Raw genomic sequence first — 25,296 nt, 5'->3', positions numbered from 1 at the left:
AATTTATTATAATATTGTTTTATTATGTTTTTATTTTTTTATTGTACAGCAGTATGCTGCGTGTTATAAATACTGGGTAATATCCAATGTTAGTCCTATTCAGAGCAGACCCACTGAAATAAACTCGCTTAAGTTAATCGTCTATTGATTCCAAGTGTAACTTAAGTGGACATCACCCATAATAAATGCATTGGACAAATACACCAATGATACCTAATTTGTTTAAGTTTGGCATTTTGTAATTTTTTTGATATTTAACCCAGGGACTTCTGTCCTGCAGGCCTTAAAAATAATTATGCTGTTAATCAAGATTCCCTCTGTGAGGTTTTAGGTTTAAATGTCAAGACTATGTTATCTGCATATAAATTAATCTTATTTATTTTATTACCAACAGAGACTCCAGCAGCATCAATGTTGTCTCAAATCAATATAGCTAATGGTTCCAGAGCCACCACAAATAGGAGTGCAGATAGAGTACCTCCTGTCAGGAATCTTTTCATAAAATAAAAGGCGAGATGTGTCCATTTTTAAAAATAGGGTTTTTTCTAAGATGCAAGGAGCTGTGTAAATTTCACATGAAAGTCCCTATTTAGCACCAAAAAATTCCTGTCCACATATAAAATATTCTTATTGCAAGATCTGGATGTTTTCATGTTAATAACAACTGCTAAAGAAAAGGGCAAACAGGATGAAAAGTAATGCAGCAGAGCAGTCAAACTAGAAACAGAACAAGACGACTGTGCAAGGCACCTAAGCTTCTTCCTTGACCAGTTTCAACGCAGCTTTTCAAATAATCAACAGATAATATCTATGTATTTTAATAATGTTCTTTCCACAAAAGCAATAGTTACGAAACTTGGGTTGCATAGGAAAAAAACCATGTTAGGTTTTGTGAGAATTCACAAAAGGTAAAGATGCGCAGTTGTACACAAACACAACGTTATACAAGGTCTTTGCCCTTTTTGAACACAACTTACGATCTCAGCTCCCCATCCAAGTCTTGTTGCCGTAACTTCCTAAAATCTGCATCTAGGGCCTGGTAGTTTTCCTCTGACGTGTCATAAAAACCTGAGGCAGGTTTCTTCTCAAATGGGATTTCGGCATTGTAGTCTACTCCCCTTTTCTTCTTTCTTTTTTTCTGGATCTCAATCCCTGCAGCTCGCAGTTCTCTCCTCTTCTGGAGAGCAGCGAGGCGCCTACAGAGGGACAATAAATTAACACATATTGGAAACAACTGTTACTGGCTTAAAGATAAAGGCCACTTCTGGAGAAGACAATTACAGTTTACTGTGTAAAATATTTGTACTGTCCATAGTGCAACTTCTAGTTCCACACTAAAGAGAAAAGGTAAAGGTGTCCCCGCACTTGTAGTGCGAGTCGTTTCCGACTCTTAGGGTGACGTCTTGCGACGTTTACTAGGCAGACCATATATATGGGGTGGGATTGCCAGTTCCGTCCCCGGCCTTTCTTTACCCGCCAGCATATGCCGGGTACTCATTTTACAGACCACGGATGGATGGAAGGCTGAGTGGACCTCGACCCCTCTTACCGGAGATTCGACTTCCTCCTTCCGTTGGAGTTGAACTCCGGCCATGAGCAGAGCTTCGGCTGCGTTACCGCCGCTTACCACTCTGCGCCACAGTGGGTCCTAAGTTCCACACAAGTGCTCCATTATACTAGATACAGGACAAGACATTAATTTTGAGTCAGGGCTCAAAAAAATATCAAAAGGCTTCAATAGAAAGTTTGAAGGATGTGCTTGATTTCACTTCTACTGCTGCAGTTATCATAAATACATGTTGGGGGGGCAGTGAAAGAGTCCTTCCTGAACTCCACATATGTCAGTTTGACAAATCATCCTGAGTGTCTAGACTTCTCATGAAGACTGGCTGAAAACTCAGAAATGATTAAGAATGATGCTTTGGAACTATACATTGTTTATTTGGTACATTTGCATACGATTGTTGCTTTTTTCCTCACAACTGTGTGAGACTGCATGCTTTCCCCCCCTCACAGCTGTGTGAGACTAGTTAGGCTGACAGACATTCACTTGCCCCAAACCACCCCATAAGCTTCACTGCCAATCCTGATTTGAAGCTGGATTTCCCACATCCCAGCTCAATATTTTAGCCACTTAACAAACTTTAGTTTTATAATGGTCTGGAACAGGTGATCCACCATGAGTAAAATGAGAGAGGAAACTACAAAGGAGTTGTGGCACTCCTGCATTACGATTCATGGTCCCTTCCCAATTTTTTCACAGTATTTATTTATCTATTACCACAACTTTAGACTCTCAAAGTATGGCAACTGGCAGGAAACAAACCATCTGCAAATACCGCCATTGTCAGTGTAGGGAGAGATGCAGAGATTTGGCTTTGTCCAAATTATTTAGGGGTTGCAAGGAGGGAACCTACCATCCTACTACCATCTTGTCATAGCTCTGCCATCCCTAGGAAATCCCAGGTCAGCCATGTAGCACTGGGAAGCAGGAAAAGCATGCAGCCTCAGTTGGATTTCTGACAAGGAATAGTTTCAGCGGCGTAAAGAAATACCTAGCTTCTTCCAATTGCTTCTCTCTTGCTTTTCTTTTGGCTTTCTTTCCCTGAGTGTTAGCCAAACGAGCTCTTGCTTCAGAAAGCATCTCAAGTTCATCTGCATGAAGAATATACAAAGTTAACACACTTTCATTTGCAGCTGGCAGAATGAAATACAGTACACAAGAATAAGAAACCTCTCAGAAGAGGGGAAATATATAAATTAACCCACATTCCAAGACACCTGTGCCTTCTCTGAACATGTTCAAAACATTATTTAGACCAACAGTAGTCTTTTGCTACACTTCTTAAATTATCTCTCTTAGGAACACATTGATAACAGCATTATTTCCAGAGAAAAGTGTTGTGTAATTAACAAGTTTGCCTCTATATTATTGAAGCTTCAATCCAATACACATCCTTACCTGAAAATGAGCATCACTGAAATCAATACCTTTTGGAGGTGGATACAATCATTTTAATCTCCAACATTATTCTGGCAACGTATAAAACCACACTGCTGAACTGAAGTAAGGATTTACTATAGGGAGATAAGACAGCAACGGAAAAAGCAGTGGGGAACTATAGTCTAGATAGAAAGGAAGCACTCAACGTCCATCAGGTGAATAAGACTCATACAATTCATTTGATAAAGAAAACATAAAATTGGATATGGATTAATAACCCTCTGAAACCAGTGAGGTTGCTGTGGACACCAGCGGCTATACAAAATATTTGTGTAATTTTTTTTCTTTTTAAGAAAAACTTAATTTTCTCCTTGACAATTATGGGGTCGGTTATCCTGTGGCATTTCATCTTTCCACCCCATACCCCTCGTCAATTTTTAAAAGATTTGCATTTAACTTACTACACTATCTCCAGCCCCATCCTAGTGGGTTCATTCAACTCCAAAGGTGTTTTAACTTAACAAAGATTCTCATACTGCAAACTTGCAGCATTCGTTTCTTGTTTGAAATGGTCTTTTGTGGAAGGGACCGATTAGACCACTTCAATTATTTACTCAAACATTTCACCTATGCATGCTTTGGTTTTATTTTCTCTTCTGTTTTTCCTTCCAGAATTTTGCATTTGTACCAAACAATCAGCATTGTGGATCATGTACCCCAATAGTTTATACAGTAGATTAATTTTTTAATATGATACCAATAAAATCTGTTTTCCCATTAAACTGGAGTCATCGTGAAGTCAATCATATTTATTTCCAAGTCAACAGCACAGACATCGAGAACCTCCAGCCAACAAGACCTCATTCAGGCCCTCAGCACTCTCCAAGGTGATGCCCCCTTTCCATGTCCTATTCTACAGTGAATTAGCCATGCAGTAAGAGATCTCTTCCTGCAAGGGCTGTTCATTTCCATGCGATATGCTGAGATGGGGAAATGAAACAAATGGTTGGGCTGCTACATCTCTTCTGAAGAAGAATCCTTTCTCAGCACACAGAGAGATCTGGCAATGCAGGATTGGTGCTTTTTATCCCTGAGCATATTTCCCCTTTTTTCCTGAAAAGGGGGATCCCTTTTTCAGTGCAGAGATGAAACACAAGAAAAGCTATGTGTGTGTCTCTCTCTGCAAGAGAAAATGTGAGGTATGCATGTGTGAATGAATGGCGTGTTTTGGCTCTGCCTACTTTGGGCTTGAGCCACACCCATTTCTGCCATGTGCCCTCCATCCCAACAGTATTCTGTCCTTGGGGCGGTGGGGGAGTGGAGATTCTTTACCCTTTCAATAAATGCCTGATACTGTCAAATAAATGATGGGCTAAAGAAAACAGGGCACATGAAGAAAGATGTGCTTATATGACAAACGTGTCAAGGGATGAGGTGGGGGCAAATTCACAAAACATGTTTCAATCATACCCTCATCCATATCAATAGGATCTGGCCTGGCTGGCTTGGTTTCTGGGTTTGGGTCAATTTCTCCAGGTTTAAGCTTCCGAGGATCATCGGCAGTTTCTTCCTCATTGTCTCTTTGAGCGGCCTTGTCCCTGAAAAGATGACAAAGAACAGAAGTGCAAAAATATGAAATAAATATATAAGAAAACATGACACCTAATGATAATGAGACGTATCCAAATAAGTCATACTCATGAGTAGACCTACTGAAATTAATAAATGCAAGTTAGTCACATCCATTGTTTTAAATGTGTGTTCTCTCAGTATAACTTAGCTGGATACAAGCCAAAGACAAAACACGGCCATGGAACGGGTTGCCAACATAGTGCCCATGGGCACCAGCGCACCCACCTGCACCTCCTATGGCACCTCTGGAAGGTTTCAGTAAACTTCCCCTCACAAATCCACAATACATGAGAGACTGTTTGCTCTCCCTGCTGAGTCTGATTTGCTTTGGTTTATTTATATGGCGCCTTTCCACAGTGAGGTATGCCCAAAGCAGTTTACAACAGACATCCACATTATCAAAATACAAAACAATGGGTGTGGAGACTGGGAGAGAAAAGAGCTTACAAAGTATATCAATAAATTTGAATAGGACAAAAAAAGCCCACAACTGTTTAGCACACATAGAATACATTCGATATTGCAAAAGAAATCATTAGCACAAACAAGGAAGTTCCAGCTGCTGATGCAGGCCTTATTTTACTTCAAGGCGTCACATCTGCCTGGCTTAAATACAGTTCAGAGGGGAAGGTCTTTTTACCAGGAGAGATAATGTACAAGTGGCTCCCTCATCTCTCTTCCAGAGGAGACTAACAGCAACAAAAGGAGAATGCTGGCAGGGGCAACAATGGCTACGTTCTTTCCCCCAGCCTCCTGCTGGTGCAGGTCTTATTTCCTGCACAGGCTCAGCCTCTCCTACACTGAACATGCCCCCTTAAACATGCCCACATTTCATGGATGCTGGGATTGGATGCCCACCCTTCTATCTGTTCTGAACAAAGGAGAGGTGCAAAGCGTTTCTCGGTGACCGATACAGATGCTTTTTTTCTTCATTGATGGGGAAGCACAGCCCGCACCTTTCTGTGATTCTGTCCCTTTTTGCTCTTTCAAGTGTGGCAAGTATTATGCCATGGTCCACAGAAGCCATTTTGTGACTTGTGTCCGTGGCACTTTCCCAGTATTCCCAGTGGTCCAAAAGGGTTGACAACTCCTGCCAATTATTCTCAGTAACCATGATGTTTGCCAGCACCTCCTGTGAAGAAATATAGTCAGAGGAGAATTTCAGATGTGGACTTATTATCGCTCTACTCTTAAACACCTCAAAGATTTCTCCTGAAATCCTGAGTCAATTATGTAACTGGAAGGTCCCTCAATATATATATAAACAGTTTTTTCATCATACAGCAGAGTTACTCACAGTAAAAATTCATAGTGTTCCAGGCACTGGGCAGCTGTTCTCCCAATGATTGGTGCAATAGTCCTCCACTGGGTTGGCATAAGTTTGGCCAAATGCAACAACTTCTCCTCCTCTTCTCGCGACCATTCTGTTTTCTTGATACTTGGGTCCAGCCACTCATACCTGATTTAAAGTAATAAAAATAAGAGAGGGTTTTCTCAAGGTTCTGTTGACATGATTAATCTCCTACTGACTAGCTCTACAGGGAATTTCATGCTGCATTTCTTGAATCTACCGTAATTTGAAAAGCATAAAAAAAAAAAGAAAATATGCAAATTTTATATTTAAATTCTGGTAATTACTAAAAGAATAGGGGATAGTAACTTTCCCAGGCAATACTACTACCTGGAGGGAACAACATGATGTTCATTGTATCATTTTAACAGCAGTAGCGTAATGCTGCCTCTAACTTCCAGGATCAGAAAATGCCACCTATATTATGTGCTGAAACGTCAGTCATCACAGAATATTTCTAGTTCCCAGAGTACAAAAATAATTGAAAGTAACCTTGTACACAAACAAGTGATATCACTTGTGGCACAGCAGAGACCTCTGGTATCAGAAGCTATTCAACCACATCTACATGTCAGTGCGCTGACAAAGGACAACTTCCAAAATATTGCACTGCCCAGCCCAATGAAGAAATGCTCTAAGCTGCCTTTCTCAATTGATATGACTAAATTAGGATACAAGTGATTCCATACAGTCACTTGTACACTCTCTTACCCAAACTAACATGAGCTGGAAAGGCTCACTTAAAGTTTGTTTGATGATGCAAATGAACTTTTTTGAATAGGGGTCTGGATTTTTTCCTCTTGTTTTACACTTTGAACTCTGGATACTCTGAGTGTTTGTGTATCACCATGAAAACTAACAGGGTTGTTAAGCAAGCATTTCCGAGTTCAGGACTATAAATTTTGTTAGGTTTTGTTTTGAAATGAGCTTATGGAAAGCCACAGAATGGCATGGGGGGTATTTTCAATTTAACATTGCAGAATGCAAAAATCCATGCTGGCTATAGTATACAGCCTCTCTCATGGCTATGTAATAAGTGGCTAAATTTATAGCATGAATCAGGGCTAATGATTGTCTGCAGTAGTCAAATGTCAATTGGACTCATTTATATATTTGTGTAATATATATTGTATGCAATGTATATTATATATAATTATGATATGCAAATTTGCTTATTTTATCTTAAGCTCAGAATTGGGATTTCTATGGAGCAGTGTGTAGAGATTTCTAGTACAGCCTATACATTGCTCCAGTTAGAGAACTGCTTCAGCTTCCTTTACTGGATAAACTATCATGAAGTTTCTCACCAACATCATATCAAAATCCCCCCAGAGAATATGTTCTATTACACACCATCTGGCTTTGCACTGCTTCGCAGATTTTCTGTGCAACAAAGATGCAATACGAGACCACTGGTTTTTGCCATATTTCATTACAGCTGCTTTAAGAATTTCATCCTTAAAACAAAAAGAGGATTTAAAAAATATTAGTCATTGCAACGGCTCTCAAGGCAGGACAGGCAAGGCAGCTTTCTTAACCCCAACAATGATGTAAGCAGAATATATCCCAGCTGAAAGAACCTTTTTCTGCGGCTGCTAGAGGAGGCACCACCATCCAGGTTATGCAAGAAAACTCTATCCCAACACTGTGGAAGCAGCTGGGATCTCTATGGATTCTCATACTCCACCAATTTTCCAATGCCCACAGACAATATGCAGCTTCCTCCTACTTTTCAAGTATGTATATCTCACCTACTAACCAAACTTTGAGATAGCTCACAATATTTTTGGAATATAATAAAACAGATAAGAGTTTCAAGAGCAGGACAAAGCTTTCACCTAGATCCCAGATGTTCTGAATGCAATGCTGTAGCTGAATTTCTGGGCCACAGAATGTCGTCAAGGGAATAATCCTGGCCCAGAAATAGTTGCTAAAGTTGCCAGATAGTTCCTCACTGTGACTAATCTTTGTTTGGAAGGAAATATCCTAGTATCACACTGGAGCACAACCCACTAGCGCCATCATTCAGGTCAATAACACAGAATCCAATTGCTATTAATTATAAAGTGACTGAGTCCCTGTTTTGCAAAAAGGTCTGCATTTTGCACTGGCCAAGACCCAGTTAAATAGCCAGCAGGTTGTCTGCACTCTTTAAGTGTTGTCTTTGGTTTTGGAAAGAGTTTCCTTAGGGTTGAACAACTAACAGACCAAAAAAGATTGGTCAATTGACTAGTCAAATATTTTCAAACAGCAGATATTTTTCAACTGTTAACTCTATTAGAACAACAACAAAACTTTAACTATTAATAGATTTGAGACTTATGCCAATTACAAATTAATTAACTGATATCATGAAACAACGTAATCAACTTCTGAAAAGTTTCTTGACCTGAGGCCAATCACGCTCAGGATCACACGGAGGGGAGAATTCAGTTGTACCTGCAGCAAGCAATATGGACCTTTGCCACTAATGACAGGTTATGTTCTTGTCTGGGGTTTCTGAAGAGGGGTTCACCAAAGATCTGTGCTACTTAATGTGTCAACAAATTATTTGGAGTTAGGGAGCTGTACAAAGCAGCCAGATTTGCAGATGATCCTGGTGGTGAAAAGCGAAGTGAACAGCAAAACCTGCAAAATCTATCTGAACTGGGTAAGCGGCCAACAAATTGGCAATTCAATGGAACTCAATAGGGTTTACTTTTGAGTAAACATGTATAGGAATATACTGTAATAATCACAGAGATGTATAAAATTATGCATTGCGCATATAAATCATATTGACTAAAAGGCAAAAAATCCCTTACAGTTTAAGAACGTACCTATAGCCCACAGATCTTTCTATCAAACTTTAAAAAGCAGGGACATTGGGCAGCTATAACGAACGCACTGGAACAGCAGGAGACCTGACCTCCTCTCTGAGATACTGGACTGTCCTACAAATTTGTCAAAATGCAAACACAATTTGGGTTGGTCTTTCACAGTCTTTCACTTCCTGTGTAGCTTGGAATAATTCAGTAACCTGTGCCGCTGGGCATATGGTGAGTGCTGGCAGCTTGCCATCTCCAAAGATGAAGAATTACATTTTTGTATGTTTGTTGTTGTTCTTACTTTGCTTCTTTCCTGTGTTACTACTGAGTCTACAGAAAATCTAACTTGGAAAATTATATTTCTCTCACCATTCATCCTAGAAATCTGTGTCAAATTTATTTTTATGAATTTCAAAGCCTTTTTATTGGTCAATGTCATATGATGGTGAAGACAGCCTTTTGTGTTTCAAACTGGAGGTTATGTTCTATTTCTATTTTGGGCACAGTAACAGTTGAATCAGAAACTGCAGTTTGATGTAAAACCAGTCAGATTACAGTATGTTACTACTTAAGCAATGACTCTAGCTGTTGGGAAAAACAAACCAGGCCTGCCCAAGATGCATGTTTTCAGCCTGCTATGCTTAAACCACTCCACTTAAGGAAAGGTGGGCATAGCCAAATTAAAAACATAGAGCACACCATTGAGTTCAATGGGATTTACTCTCATGCAATCATGCTTAAGATGAATAGTTTTCATGGTAAGCGGTACTCAGAGGTGGTTTACCATTGAATTTCCTCTGAGACTCAGAGGCAGTGACTGGCCCAAGGTCACCCAATGAGCTTCATGGCTGTGTATGGATTAGAACCCTGGTCTCCCAGGTCGTAGTCCTAGGATAGGTAAAACTGACCATGGGGGAGCAGGAGGGAAGAGGGGAGGAGGAAGGAGGAAATTGGAAGGGGATCGGGGAGGGGGAGTGAGGGGTGCAGGAAAGGGACAAGAGGAAGGGGACAGGAGGGGGAGGAGGAAGGGAGGGCAAGTTTGTTCATTTGCATGCTTTCTGAGTTCCATGAGGTTTACTCCTGTGCAATCGTGCTTAGGATAGATGAAACTGACCTGGGGGAGGTGCAGGAAGGGGAGGAGAAGAGATTGGGTGGGTGGGCACAGGGCTGAGGGGAAGCACCTTTCCTTTCCAAAAGGAAAACATTTTGAACAGTATCATTCCTTTTCAGAGTTTCCCCCACCTTTTTATTCTACAGCAGACACATGTAGCCTCAAATTTAAACCAAAGCTGTCCCTGGCCACATCCACACCAGGCCTTTATTTCACTTTGGCCAGTCATGGCTTCTCTCAAAGAATCCTGGGAAGTGTAGTTAGTGAAGGGTGCTGAGAGTTGCTAGGAGATGCCCTGTTCCCCTCACAGAGCGTCAATCAGAGCAGCTGACTGCTAAACCACTCTGGCCCCTGGAGCTCTGTCAGGGGAATAGGAGTCTCCTCTCAGCACCCTTCACAAACTACACTTCCCAGGATTCTTTGGGGGAAGCCATGACTGTCTCAAGTGAAATAAAGGTCTGGTGTGGGTGTGGTTTCCAATTAGCCAAGCATAGCAGCTGTGAGTCTTGCTTTTAGAACACTGACAGTTGGTTCTTACTGAGCATGCCCAGATTGTCATTGACTTCAATGCTAAATTTCTTAAATTAATTAAAAATCTGCCAGGCATTTTTTTAAAAACTTTTAAACTGCAGAAGATTAAGGTCAGAGTATGGGGCAAGGCCAGTAATAGGATTACAGGTACTCTGTGAACATGGCTGATTTTTAATTAATTTCAACAAATTATGAGACGACTGATAGAAAAACATCCAACAGGGGTCTGGAATTTTTTTTTGCTCTTTTTACGTTTTAAACTCTCGATTCTCTCCGAGTGTTTTGTGTATCACCCAGAAAACTTAGAGGGTTGTTAAGCAAGCATTTGAGTTCAGGACTATAAATTTTGTAAGGTTTAGTTTTGAAATGAGCTTATGGGAAACAGCAGAACTGCATAGGGGAGTATTTTCAATTTAACATTACTGAATGCTGAAAATCCATGTGAGCTATAGAATACAGTCACTCTTGTGGCTGTATAATATAGTTTTTCTGTCTCTCCCTTTAAAAAAAGCCCATCAAATGCAATTTGGCAATAAATTCAAGGTAGCTCATCTTAGTTAGGATGGCCTAGTTATGATGGTTCAGAGGTGGAACAGACATGGTTTGCAACCTTATGCATACATGGTTAGAAATAAACCCCACCAGATGTAACAGAACTGATTTCCCAGTCAAAATACATATGATCAGGCCACAAATTGGATACTCCTTTCAATCTTTGTGTTGTTAGCTTTTATTTAACATGTATTAAGCACCACTGTGAGACAGCCAGTGTGGTGTATTGGTTAGAGCACCCTTTCCCAACCAGTGTGCCTCCAGATGTTGCTGGACCACAACTCCCATCAGCCTCAGCTAGCATTGCCAATGGTCAGGAAGATGGGAATTGTGGTCCAACAACATCTGGAGGCACACTGGTTGGGAAAGGCTGGGTTAGAGTGTTTGACTATGACCTGGGAGACCAGGGTTCGAATCCCCACACAGCCATGAAACTCACTGGGCTTCCTTGGGCCAGTCACTGCCTCTCAGCCTCAGAGGAAGGCAATGGTGAAACCACTCTGAATACCGTTTACCATAAAAATTCATAAGGTCATCAACTTGAAAACAGTCCATTTCCATTTCAAGCGTCACTGTCACGCCACAAGAACAACAATCTCCTCCCAAAACAGAAAGGAGCCAAAAGCCACAGCCACACACCCAAGAGGACCCTGGCGCGCAGGCGCCATTCCCGTTGGCGCAGGCGCACTGTTGCTCCCCCCTGCAGCAGCAAAGGGGCCTCCAGAGAACGAGGAAGACCAACGACAAAAGGGTGACGATGGTGAAAGGAGGACTTGCGTCCTCACCTACCTCCGTGTTCCTCCACACGCCTCCTTTAATCATTATCCGCGGCATCTCGGCGGCAGGAAAGACGGGGCGACACAAGCGAAGAAAAAGGCAAACAGCAGCAACGAAGCTCCCGACGCCTGCGCGGTGCAGAGGTAGCTGGAGCAGTGCGCAGGCGCAGCCTTTGTAAGAGGGCGCCTTCGAGCCCCACGCTCAAGATAACTTCTGATTGGAGGAGAAAGGAGGAAGTCTCTGTTGATGTGGCTTTCTATCTCTGTCGGCTCTATGATGGGTTCATTCGCCGGCAGGTTACGCATGCGTATTAAAACAACTCACTCTCCCGGTTTCTGGAGGCCCCTCCCCCGAGGCAGAAACAACAGTTGCCCATAGATTGTAATAGAGATATCCAGGATTTTAGTATGGCTGTTTAGACTTTTTTTTAACTCGGAGCTTACGTCGTGTGGAAAATGTCATATATATATTTCGTTCCTGAGTTTATAAACACTCGGAGAGCTGATGTAGCCATACAGTGTCAGACTGGGGCCTACGATACCAGGAGTCGTCCCCACTCAGCCACTGGGTGACTTTGGGCCAGTCACTACCTTACAGGGTTGCTGTGAGGATCAAGCGGGGAGCCACTACACCACCTTCAGCTCCTTGGAGGAAATATCTCATAACTGTAACAAAAAAGGGTCCTGCTAATACCACTGCAGTCCATTATATCCATATTACAGGCTTGAGAAGGGGCTAAGGCAGTCTGCTGTTAACACTGCAGGTTGGAGGGCAGGTTGCATTTCCAGTCAACTACCCCATTTCTCAGTTTGCACCAAAGGTCAATCTAGTTCAGTTGCTTCCTCACTCTCTTCCATCCCAAAGCCAGATCTCAGTTCCATGCAGAAGCTGTATGGTTCATTGAGCTGCATGCAGAGGGTTGCTCTTTTAAATGTCTTAAAACACGCACAAAAACGTTCTTTTGCGTATATGTTAAGAACAAGAAACAAGCATGATGCAGCAATTATAGTTTCAGAATACAGCATGCTGGTGTCACTTATACCAGGCCTTCAGCCTGTTACTCTGCCTTTCATATTACTATTTTGGAACAATGAAGAACTTTCCTCTTTCAACCAGCCTTTTGAGACCTATCCCAGTCTGCGTCTATATTAGAATTGCTTGTTAATATATTTTTTAATGTTTTTAACCCTTTTTAAAAATGTTTTTAAAGCTTTTTAAAAATGTTTTTAACATCGTTTTACATACAGGAAAAATAAGTAATTGGGGGTGCCCACCCCAAAATCTGCTCTGGGCCAGGACAAAGAGGGTGTCTTCTATGAGATGCCACTGCGTCCCGCATGGCCCAGAGCTTCTGCTGGGCGCAGGGGAAGGATGAGGGCATCTATGCAGACAGAAAGGGTAGAGAATCTTCTTACTCTTCCTCATTTCTCAGACCTCTTTCTGAAGTGAAGGGTCAAATCTGTAAAGAAGTTTGGAGCAGCCACATTAAAAGATAAGGGCAGGGCATTCCAGGGAGGGAGTTACCAACCCTGCTTGGATATGGATGTCTTTGCAGAGGATTCCTAGTCAAGCTTTGCCAACAGCACAATTCAAACTATATCTACTCAGAAGTAAGTCCTGTTGAGTTCTATGGGGGCTTAGTCCCTTAGTACGTGTGTTTAGAATTGCAGCCTTCAGGGGCATCCATCTTTACTCCCGAATGCTCCGATCTAACATCTCCACAACACTAGGCTCCTTTCTTCCTACAGTGACCTGGTGACTGGCCTGGCCTGAAGGCACTTAAAGCCTTCTTGCCGAAAGCAAGTAGGCTAGATTAAATGTTCCCTACCCAGGCTCCATCTTTTAGCTAACATGTCTAGCTTAATTTCCAGTCAGATTTTTTTTTAATTGTACGCTCCAAGCAACTGTGATTGATGCTTAATGTATCATGCTTAATGACATCACTCGGGCCTGCCCCGTGGCATCACTCGGGTCTGCCCCATGACATCACTCAGGCTCGCCCCTAAAATATCAGGTTTTGGGATGCTTCTGACCTGGCAACCCTAAGCCTGGAAGGTTCATAAAACCTGTCAAGAGATGAAGAACTTCAACAGGATTTCAAGTGCAGCAAAGCTGGAGAAAAAGTTGACACTGGTGGGTAGCTGTTGTGCAGAGAACTTTTTTTAAAAAGGGCAATAGGAACACTAATAGGACCTGGCCTATTATATTCTATAGGATTGTAATATGAAACAGGTGGCTGGCAATTCATTACAATACAGAGCATATGATAACACAAGATATGCTGTTCTCAATTTCTGGTCCTAAGTTCTCTTGCGTTATTTACGGCTGAAGGGCTGCCGTGCTTTCGAGGATACTGCTTTTTGAACGTAGGGTAAAATGAACAGACAGCCTCAAATGAATGCAGCAGACACTCATTTAATCACTCTTAAATATTAAGGAATTAATACTTCGTTGTTTCCTCACTGATTGAAAAGGGCATATTGACAGAGATTTAAAAAAGCCAGGGACTAATTATAAGTTGTTGTTTTTTCAGATAGCTGTGCTGATTAGTGTGGGATTCCTCAGCACATGGACACCATATGTGGCAGTCAGCTTCTGGTCAATATTTAACTCCAGTGAATCAATACCACCCTTCATTACCTTATTGCCATGTCTTTTTGCTATATTGTCAACAGCCTACGACCCTTTCATTTACTGCACTTTCAGCAAAACTTTCTGGCATGACGTTCAGCATTTCCAATGCTGCTGCAGTCAGAAAGTTTACTGTAACACCAAGAATACCATCAGTAGCCATGTGTCAGTAATGTGGTCGGGACAAAATAATATACATACAGTATTTCTTCAGCCAGAAAGACAGACAGTGGGGAAGTTCCAAATCAATCAATCAGCAGCAGCAGAAGTCTTATTTGAAAATGTGGCTCCAAAGTCTAGATCATGACATCTCTTGGGGAAACACTGCAAAGGCAGTAATTCTTGTGACATTATAATAAACTGCTTTCAGGATTCTGATGAAGAATTTCAAGAACTTATTTGTTTAAAAAAGACTTAACAGGAAGAAACAAGGAGTCTTGAGGACTTTTGAGCACGTGGGCTAAAAAAAAGAGTGCTGTGGTCATAACTGGAAACTAATAGTAGAAAATGTTAGTGTACTGTTCATTTTTTAATTTTTCTTTTGGACTGTGTAATGAGTTCAGGGGTAAGTGATGGAGTCTCAGAGATCCCCATCCATCTTAAAGGATAAAAAACCCACTTTTGCTTAATAGGCTACACACCCAATACTTCTATTAAGTCTGCGTAGACTCCTTTTGAACAAGAACCAGATGGGACTGAATCCCAATATGTATGGAATGTCCAGCACTCACATGTTTAACTAGAAAAGGTTCAGTGTCCTTAGGAGAATGGGCCCAGTGTGGCATGAATACAACTCAGTATGGACATAACTACAGGCATAGATTGTTAACAATAAAAAGTAAAATCACTTTTATTTACGGAAATTGAAACTTGCAGGCATTTAAAGTAGAAAGTAGAAAAGTATGTCAAAGCAAAAATTTTAAATGAAAATTTAAATTTAATTTCAAAATAAATCCATTAAAAAATCATAGCTATCAACCTATCTGGCTACATGATGATGATCAGGCCTTTATTTCATGACCACAGGAAAACAATTCCAAAATTCATTCTGTTCTGGAAAAGGGCAAAACATGCATCTCAAAACAAAGGATTGGAGATACATGCCATCCTGGTGTGCATTCCTCTGCACCTCCATTTCAGTTTTCGAAAGGATGTCAAACAAAATAAATGTCAGCCTTTCCATGGATAGAAAATTTTTTTCCATTCACTGGGGCACAAAAAGTTTTAAGTCTTGTGAGAGTTGACAACCTGACCCTATTCCTAAATCATGAAAATACCAATTATTGCCCCATTATGTTGACTCAACAAGTGGATGTGATGTGACCTTAGAGTTGGCTTTCCACAAAGCTGAGCCTGAGTATTGAAGCCTGCTTATACCCATTAACAGCACATCTCCAACAGAGGGAAAAATATGGAAGCTGTATGTTAAGAATGGCATGCTTAATTGCCTACACACACATACACAGGTCTGAGCAAACAGACTATTTTGGAATGAGGTTTTACTTCTTCTAAACTGGTGTCAGCTGACCAAATATTTTACAACCCAGCTTATTTCTGTCATAGATTATGCCTGCGCCTTAAAAAAATATTAGCAATGGTGGACTTCCCGGAAGGATTGCTCCGCCTGTGGCTGCCTCTGAGATGAGCTCTGTCTCAGAGGAAGCTTTTTTCAGTTTAAAATCAGTCAAAAGGGAACTTTGACTGGTATAAATGTTCTCCCAGGCAAGGGTGAACCGAAGAGATTATCCACAGAAACTTCGTTGGGCTGTCGGTGGCTGGAATTGATCAGGAATTCCCTGGGAAAAGAAGGCATACCTAGCAGCTGAGGACGGAGTTAGGACTTCCAGCAAGCTGGGCTGAAAAAAAGCAAGACTTTTTCTTTTAAACGATCCACAACGGGCGAGCTTTCTTCTGTCTAATCTTATCATTTGGCTTAAATTACTACAGCAAAAGAGATTTGTTTAAGAACCAGCAATCAAGATACCTGGGTGAGTTACACTTCTCTCTTTTATACAAGGAATTAAGGAGGAGGAAAGAAAATTTAAAAAGCTTATCTTATTTTTTAATGGCAAAAAGCTGGCCTGAATTTGGAAACTATAAAGATTAAAATGGATGAGGGGCAACTTACCCGAAGAGAAAATCTGATTTAGATGATTATTTGATTGATATATGTCTGGGACTACTTTTTCTTGGACTACTTTCTTTAGACGAATCTGCTGTTCGTGTATGTTACTAATTGTTCGGCGCTGTGAACCAAATTTGTTTTGCATTCTTGGACGTGCGGGAGATAAGAACTGTGCTGGCCAGATGATGTCAACAGGCCTGGAATATTAACTCCCTTATTGCTGGAAAAAGAAGCAAATTACTCTTTGCTTGGGAATTGTGGTTATATTGGAAAATTGAAGGGTTTTTTCTTCGGCTTTAAGAATGACAATCAAAGAAGTGGCAGAGACCCTGGATATACCCCTGGAAGGGTTTTCCCCTCTGGATATGTTTCAGAAGATAATGGATGAGATTAAGATAACGCAACAAGAACTGAGACAGAGTAGACAAGAGATGGCAACTGAATTTGGTAAAGTGAAACAGGAGCTGAAAGAAATAAAGGATTATATGAGAAAAGAAGATGGACAAGCAATAGAAGATGAAATAGAAATTAAAGGGAAGGAGCAAATTCTGGAGATTGGATCAGATATATCAAATGTGGAATTGGAAAAAGGTTTGGACTTTATGGCTGTGATGGATATTAAAGACAAAGATTACTGTTTGGAATTTAGTGCTGTTCCTGAAGAAACTGGTGAAGATATCAGAGATAAAGTTATTACTGTCTTGATAAAATTTTTGGACTGGAATGATTTGATGGAACTTGAAATAGAGAAAATTTACAGAATTAATTTTAGATATGTGACAATGGAAAAATTCTCAAGAGATATGCTGGTGCATTTCGTAAAGAAGAGGAACAGAGACATGATCCTACAACAACATTTCAGTAATACATTCAGAATTGATTGCAAGGAAATATTTGTGATGAAGGAAATTCCCATCAGACTCTTACTATATGATTATGACAGCAAGATTAACATGTGTGCAAGGATGGCAGATGGATGATGGAACTAATACTGATAATAGAAGAATGGCTATTAAAATTACTGGACTTAGCTGACTTGGTAGGGATGGATCAACAGACATGTATATTTGGAGAAAAACTGATGGATATATTTCTCAAGGAGCGGAACCTCTCTTTGACTTTTTGCAGATAGAACAAAATGATATGATGTTAATGAGATTTGATGATTAATTAAGATAACTACTGGAGGAAAGTGATTTTGTAATATATTAAGGGACAGGTTTGTTACATACTACATACTTATAGCTGATCTGCGACAAATTGGAAGTCAATATTTTTTATTATATTAGTTACTAATTTGTTTTCCTTTTGTTTTGTTTTGTTTTTTTGAAACTTTGAATAAAAATTAATAAAAAAAATATTAGCAATGGTAAATATTCAACAAAGAAATAATAAGGGCTCTTTCCCAAAACAACAACAGAGGAGTCAACTTGAGAGAAAAATATTTCACCAATGGAACTATATCCCAAGCAATAGCTTTTTTTTAAAAGCCAGCTAATACCGTTCTCATTGCCAAATTTCAAGGGAAGCTTAACTGAAGTACATGCTGGGAAAATTATTACATGAGAGCGCAAACATGTCTCCAAGAATGTTGAAAGGTGTTTTCTAAAATAATAATGGTAATTTCAGAGATCCAAGACTGCTTTAGACACCGAAATAGAAAACAGCCTTGTTTGTAAAATAAATGCACATAGGCATTGTGAAAGCCAGCTGTATGTGAAAACAATTCATCTGTCTTGCAGGATACCCTGCTGATGATCTAAAAGTCCTCCTTCTGTATAGGGAGACTCCAGCATGACTAATATACTCAAATGTATCAGTAAATTTGAGTCTATTCATTTAGGACCCAGTTGAGCCCGTTCTTTCATTACAGTACAGATTTTAGGGAAAGTTAAGGGAAATCTTACCTGAAGAAGAGTTTTGATGAACTTAGAGTCTGCTCAGCTACTGTGTGATTTCAGCTGATCCTTAATAATATTACAATATTGTTGCATTCAATAGGATGATGTGTTATTATCAGCTACAGCCAATGTGAGTGACTACTGTGTTTAGCTTCAATACATTTGAGTTTTGTGTAGAAATATAAAAATGATACCTACTGAATTTCATAGCCTTTTGCCTCTACCGTTTTCATATTTCCCCCGCTCTTTTCCTCCTTCTCTGTGTATAGATATATAATCTGCCCAAGGATCTGATGAAGTGGCAATTAGTCTACAAAAACTTATGCCACAACAAATCTGCTCAGCTTTAGAATGCACAAGCTTCTTTTTGCAGAAGTGTTCATGGCCAGATTATGAGGCAATTGCACCAGGGCTCATGGCATCAGGCCCCCCCGACTCTAAGCTTTTATTTTTTATTTAAAGGGGCTGCCTTCAATCTTGCTAATCCTACTCAGAGTAGACACATTGAAGTGAACAGACATTACTAATTTGGATTCATTAATTTAATGGGTCTCCTCTAAGTAGACCCTCTAGGATGCACACCTTAACATGGTGATAGGATTTGAGAGTGTCAAAGAAGCTGAGCAATGCCATCAGGAGACTAGACCAAGAGGCTAGACTCCTAGTAGGGGCAACCAAAGTGGAATGGTCAAAGCTGAGACACCAGACTAAGATGCATCCAGACTCAGACACATCCAGACTCAAAGGCAAGGGTAAACCACCTCTGAATTCTTCTTACCACGAAAACCCTATGAACAAGGTATCCAAAATGCAACATGCTATTGGAGGTCACTGATTCATAGGGTCACCATAAGTCGTAATCAACTTGAAGGCACATAACAACAACAACTCTAAGTAGGACTTACTTGAATATAACCCAGAAGGAAAGCTATGAAGCAAAATGTGCAGGCAACCTTCTAAGTGATTTCTGAGATAGAATCACAGAATTGTAGAGTTGGAAGGGGGCCTATAAAGCTATCAAGTCCAACCCCCTGCTCAGTGCAGGAATCCAAATTAAAGCATACCCAACAGGTGGCTATCCAGCTGCCTCTTGAATGCCTCCAATGTTGGACAGGCCACCACTTTGTTAAGTAATTGGTTCCATTGTTTTACTGCTCTAACAGTTAGGACGTTTTTCCTGATGTTCAGTTGAAATCTGGCTTCTTGTAACTTGAGCCCATTATTCCGTGTCCTGCACTCTGGGACGATCGAGAAGAGATCCTGGCCAGATGAACCAGCTTAGTTGCTCCTGCCTTTAAGTTTTTTAGCCAATGAATGAAAAGCTGTGACTGACAAGTGAGTTTTTTGAACACCAGGCTGCAAGAATCCCCAGGGTTCTAAACAGCTGCTATTTTCCTCTCCAGTGCACATTTTTTCCTTCTTCTGATTTTTCCAGTCCTTAGCATTTCTGTAGTTTGTCCTTCCTTTCTTCTTAGCAACCAGGATGAATATTTCCTGTGGTGGATTTGTCTGAGATCAGGTACTCCTTAGACGTTATTTTCTGCAAATACTACTGCACAATAAATATGGGTGGATGTTAAGGAATTCCATCCCCCACCCTCCAAATGGCAATTACAAAATGTGAAAATTTTGCACAGAGGCTTAGGCAGGTCTTCTGCAGTGCAGGAGCTGAAGTCCACACACTCATTAAGAATTAACTGAATAGTTAACCTAACAGTACAATGATATCTACTGAGAAGTACGTCTCTTTGTGTTTAATGGGGCTTTCTCCCAGGATTTCAGCCTTGGCTTTCTTGTGAGTAAGGAATATAGGGTTCCATAACTTAAACATACGCACTCCACTGTACTTAAAAGTCATTTTATACAAGAAGGGTATAAAGTTAAAAAATAATTTTAACACAATTAACTTAATAAAACTTATTCTATAACATTTAAAAATCCTATCAGTATCTCAGTTAATTTTGCTGCTGGGACATAACAATGAAAGATGGAAGCAGGTTTTATTCTATTTTTAACTGAGCAAAAAGGAAAAAATACTGACTTTACTACCTTGCTTTACTATTTTATCTGTAAAACTAGTAGTAGAAGTAGTAGTAATAATAATTTAAAAAGCAGATAATACTACCTTCCATAGCCCCCACCCCCAGTGGCAACAGGCCTAAGATAAGTCATTTTAGGAATCAATCCGCCGTACAGGCTATCCTGGAAATAACATTAATTGAATACAAATGGGATTTATGCATCTAATACTTGCAATGATCAGGCCAGATTAAGATTGGTTGAAGCTTTGGAGCTGTGCTAATTTGCAGTGTGAGTTGTGGGGTGTAGGGCATGGCCCTTTATTGTTCAAAGATAAATTACTCTGGTTGAAGAAACCAAAATTTGCGGCCTATGATACAAGCACAAAATCCCCTTTGCAGCCATTTTATACCTCCTTCTATATCTTCCCAACATTCATGTGAGACAAGTTAGGCTGAGAGTTGGTGACTAGCCTAAGGCAAGAAGTGATACAAGCTAAATGAGTTTAAAATGTGAAACTGCACATGCTCTTAAGCCGAAATACCCATTAAAGTATACAGTGTTAAACTAAACCCTCTTGGGGAAGGGAAGGGAAGAAAAATTGTTATTATTTGGTGGGAAAAGTGAAATACTTGAATCCACAGTGGAGGAGCCTCAGACCCCCCCCCCATATCATCACCAGTACAAGTGTAAATCCTGTATGGTTTTATGTGCTAAAAGGATTTCTACGCCTCCTCATTTTCCATTCTGAAATGCGATACAAAGAACAGACTTTTCATAAAAGGATTTCACAGTCCTTTTCATGCATGTCATCTCAGTAAAGGATTCGTGAGGTCGCAGAACAGCTAGAAACTGTCCGTATGTCCTGTAAGACAACCAGCCTCTCATTCTGAGAACCACAGCCACAGGCAAATCAGCAGAGCTTCAAAACAAAGACTTGCTTTGGAACTATTGAACAGAAGTGTATGGAGGTACAATGAGCAGGAAAATAAAATGTAAAGTGGAGGGAGGTAAGCTACAAGAGAGAGGTATGTGAAGTGGATTCTTGTCATGGTGAGAATCAAACTACCAAAGCTAGGGCAATGTGACTGGGACCAAAAGGACCAGAGGCAGCTGACCAAACGGCTTGACAGAAACCAAGACTACAGGTGTTGCTGGGTGTTTTACATTCTCACCATACATGCACTGAGCAATACAGTGCACAAACAAGCCCCTGCTCTGGACACCAGTATTAACATACGTAGTAGCATGGAGCAAATGAGTGCTGCCATGTCTTCACTTCATGGGTGAAAGTAACCTTTGACCTCCTTGTCATACATTTTGGGGACAGAACAAAGGATGGTAAGACCAGCTGGCCAGTCCTACCTCCCTTGTGGATGAAGCTATGAGTGATGCTGCTGTATATATTAGATACAATGCAGTCTTATATGCAAAACCTGTTTTAAAATTTACTAATTTCATTGCGTTTATCTTTATTAATAGATTTTATATACATACATGTAACATTGCAGACAATTTTCCACTTTCTTAGAAAGGCAACATAAAGCATTGTAGTTGATTTAATATGAAATCTTTTTATCAACAGATCACATTGCATTAACACAAATTATAAGGTTCACCATGAAACAGAAGGTTTATTATGAGACAGGTTATATGGATTGCTGCCTCTTATCCAGGCATTTCTCAATATCATCAAGAACTTGGATAGCTGCCTTTGGGATTCGGGTTCCAGGGCCAAATATATTGGAAACACCAGAGTCATACAGGAAGTCGTAATCCTATTCAGAGGGGAAAACAGACAGAAAACATATATACAAACCTTCTCAAGTAAAATTCTGCATAACACATACTTAAAGGAGCAGAATGATTGGTATGCCAGATGCCCTTCCCAATGCAAACCCCACCAAGTGTGCAAAGTCTTAGTGCCCATCTGCACTATGCACATAAAGCAATTATTATACCACTTTAAACAGCCATGGTTTCCCACAAAGGATCCTGGGAACTGTAGTTTGTTAAGGGTACTGTGGATCATTAGGAGACCCGATATGCCTCACAGAGCTACAGTTCCAAGTTCCCTGGGAAAAGGGATTGATCTAGTGACTACAGAGCTCCCAAGAGATCTCAAGCAGTCCACAATCTCTGTTCTGGATGCTACCCCACCTAACAGAAAGAATGAATTCTTCAGAATCCACCTCTGTCCAAGATCATCAGGGATTTGTGGCTCTTTACAGATTTTTTGTCAAGCGCAGGAACTAAACCAAGGTCCAAAGTAGGAAAGTAAAGCCCAAAAAATATTCTTATCTATTTTCTATGTTGGTAGATGGAAATGGCTCCTTTCTTAAAATATTTATGAATATCTGTAAATTTAAGAGTTGATTTTTACATTATTTATTGTTACACTGGTAGTCTTAGAAAGCTTTGGAGGTAAAAACTACAAAACAGAACTATCTAGCTGCCAAATATCCTCCTGAATAGTTAAAAAAAGGTTAATTTGAGAGGGTGCTTTTCAGCTGGGTTGTTCTGTGAACGTTTATAGGTTCAACTACAGTTTTCTAAAAGCAACTACTACCCTGTTGGATTTTGCATATTCCAACAGGTTGATATTAATTTTAAAAAGCCCTCAATGGTGTTACGCCCATATGTAGGAGAAGAAAGTTTATAGAGACTCCCGCCAACTGGGAACAACGGAATAATCTCACAACTACTAATGTTTTTTGAATTAGTAATAGATGGCATTGTACCTGAGGAGGAATGACACCTCCACACATGATAAGAATGTCTGGGCGGCCAAGGGCATTCAGCTCTTTGATGAGTTCAGGAACAAGCGTTTTGTGACCAGCAGCTAGTGTACTCACACCTACACAATGCACATCGGCATCTACAGCCTGCTGGGCAACTTCACGGGGTGTCTTAAGAAGAGAAAGCAAATGAAGTGCCAAAGAATATGAGAAGCAAGAATATATAACATTATTTTTTTTCATAGAGAACATCAATGAGAAAACACTTCACACTTTTCTCTGACAGGTACTACTTAAGGGAGCTTCTGGCATTTCTGTTAGAAGAAGTGGGTGCCCAGGCCCATATCTTACAAAATGTGAAAATGAAACAAAGAATAAAATAGCCACCTTCCACTGTGTGTTTTGACTCAGGGATTCTGTAAAAACATCTCAGTAGAATATATCGTGATTGTTACATTTGGTGCAGATAGAGAAATGAAACAATACGTGTACATATTAAAATCTAGTTACTTAACAAATGTATAAAGCCTGAGTCCATCCAAGTGGTATACAAGATAAAAATGAAATAAAATACAAAACAATGCATTCTAACAATCATTAAAACCATTCCTACACATGTATAATTAACATGTAACAAATGACTGGGTCACTCCTCAGGGAAAGCTTTCTTAAACAAAAACGTCAGCAGCAGGTGCCCAAACATCATGATGCAGGGCACTTGGCTAATTTCATCTGGAAATTGATTCCACAGGCCTGCAGCTGCAACACTAAAAGTGAAATTTCTAGTACAAACTAAGCACGCCTCTGGGAATGTGGTACTCTCAGTAGTGCCCTGTCTGAAGAGCGCAGTTGCCATGCAGTGATATATGGGGCAAGGTGGTCTCAAGCTGTCTAACTTCTCTCCTCACACACACCCCAAGCCTGCTCTGGAGTGTCAGGAAACCCCTGGAGTAGATTTGGGGGATGCACAGGGGGAGGGACAGTTCTGTTGTCCTTGGGAAAGTCGTTCTGCATGCAACAATAATTTAGTCGGATACAACCCACAGAACAGAGTGCAACCAAAATATAAGGAGACAGTAGTAACTCTTAAAGGTTTAGCTGGGAAGGTACTATCATTTATCCAAATATCAGACTTTCTTAACTACTGGAGTTTTAATTGTTTCCTCTTAAAAGTAGCTTATGAAAAACAGGCACACAACAAGTAATGCACGTGTGAAGTCCGTACTAACAAGGCAGAAGAAGCTGGAAATGTTTAACAAATATTTAAACAACATGAGCATCTAACTGAAAAGAGTGAATACCTGAAAGAGTGGGCCAATATCCACATCAAATCCAAGGTCAGCAAATCCTGTAGCAATCACTTTGGCTCCTCTGTCGTGGCCATCCTGGCCCATTTTTGCAACAAGGAGACGTGGTCTCCGACCATCACGTTCCATAAACTTGTTAACTCTGAATTTAGAAATGTTTACAAGCTGAAGACAGTTTGAGTGTCACTTTAAAATGGTACCTTACTAGCTGAGAGTACAAAAAAAAATGGTATGCTTTTGAATTCTGTAAACACCATGATACTTTAGTATGTGACTTTTCATGTGTATAGGGCATTTTTATAACCTCTCTCTCTCATTTACCTTCCTTTTGATAAATCTGAAATTGAACTGAAATGAACTGGGGACCAAAGGAAAAAGAGAGCATGCATTTATACAACTCAAATAACTTTACTGACTTCTAAGATGTTAGATGCCTGAGCTCATTTAATCATATTCAAAATAAATGCTTTCTATGAGTTTATTTTTCTAAATGTTAATATTAAAATACTTTCAAGTACTTATTAATAAATACAATGAATATGCAGAGTGGATACAATGACTTTGAATGACGAACATAATTGACTTAAGAAGTAAGATTGAAAACCAAACATAAAGAAGACAAAGAAAAACAATCCTTAGACATGTGCAAAGAGGTAAAACTTTACGATAATAATTTGATTTCATAAAGTTTGGAAGGACAACTTATTTTTTAAAATGGTTGGCTTATAAAGTGGATCAAAGAATGGGGAAGATAGAAACAAGAAATGCAGAAATTTCTCAAATTACAGAATTTGAGAAATGTAAGAAACTAATCAGATAATCCAGAGACCCATGAAATGCAAATTATTGTATAATTTAAATATTCTAAGC

At 40.1% G+C, this 25,296-nt stretch overlaps 2 protein-coding genes across 5 annotated transcripts in view; both read right to left on the bottom strand.

Moving 5' to 3' along the window:
• The window catches only part of CDC5L (cell division cycle 5 like), a 40,031-nt gene extending 28,151 nt beyond the window's left edge, over positions 1–11,880 (bottom strand). The window contains exons 1-6 of the mRNA XM_061622344.1: positions 11,718–11,880; positions 7,281–7,384; positions 5,874–6,035; positions 4,415–4,542; positions 2,556–2,655; positions 978–1,196 (exon numbers count right to left, since the gene is read on the bottom strand). Coding sequence (XP_061478328.1) covers positions 978–1,196; positions 2,556–2,655; positions 4,415–4,542; positions 5,874–6,035; positions 7,281–7,384; positions 11,718–11,762 — 758 coding nt within the window. The 5' untranslated portion in view covers positions 11,763–11,880. The remainder of the gene's footprint in view (positions 1–977; positions 1,197–2,555; positions 2,656–4,414; positions 4,543–5,873; positions 6,036–7,280; positions 7,385–11,717) is intronic.
• Positions 11,881–21,935: 10,055 nt separating this feature from the next.
• MMUT (methylmalonyl-CoA mutase) overlaps positions 21,936–25,296 on the bottom strand; it is a 28,137-nt gene continuing 24,776 nt past the window's right edge. For all 4 annotated transcript variants that reach the window (XM_061622334.1, XM_061622335.1, XM_061622338.1 and 1 more), the window contains exons 11-13: positions 24,421–24,568; positions 23,123–23,290; positions 21,936–22,159 (exon numbers count right to left, since the gene is read on the bottom strand). In XM_061622334.1, the coding sequence (XP_061478318.1) occupies positions 22,031–22,159; positions 23,123–23,290; positions 24,421–24,568 (445 nt within the window). In that variant the 3' untranslated portion in view covers positions 21,936–22,030. The remainder of the gene's footprint in view (positions 22,160–23,122; positions 23,291–24,420; positions 24,569–25,296) is intronic.

The sequence above is a fragment of the Rhineura floridana genome, chromosome 4, assembly GCF_030035675.1.
Source record: "Rhineura floridana isolate rRhiFlo1 chromosome 4, rRhiFlo1.hap2, whole genome shotgun sequence".
Lineage (NCBI taxonomy): Eukaryota > Metazoa > Chordata > Lepidosauria > Squamata > Rhineuridae > Rhineura > Rhineura floridana.
The sequence above is the reverse complement of the archived record's forward strand: the minus strand, read 5'-3'. Positions and strand labels throughout refer to the sequence as shown.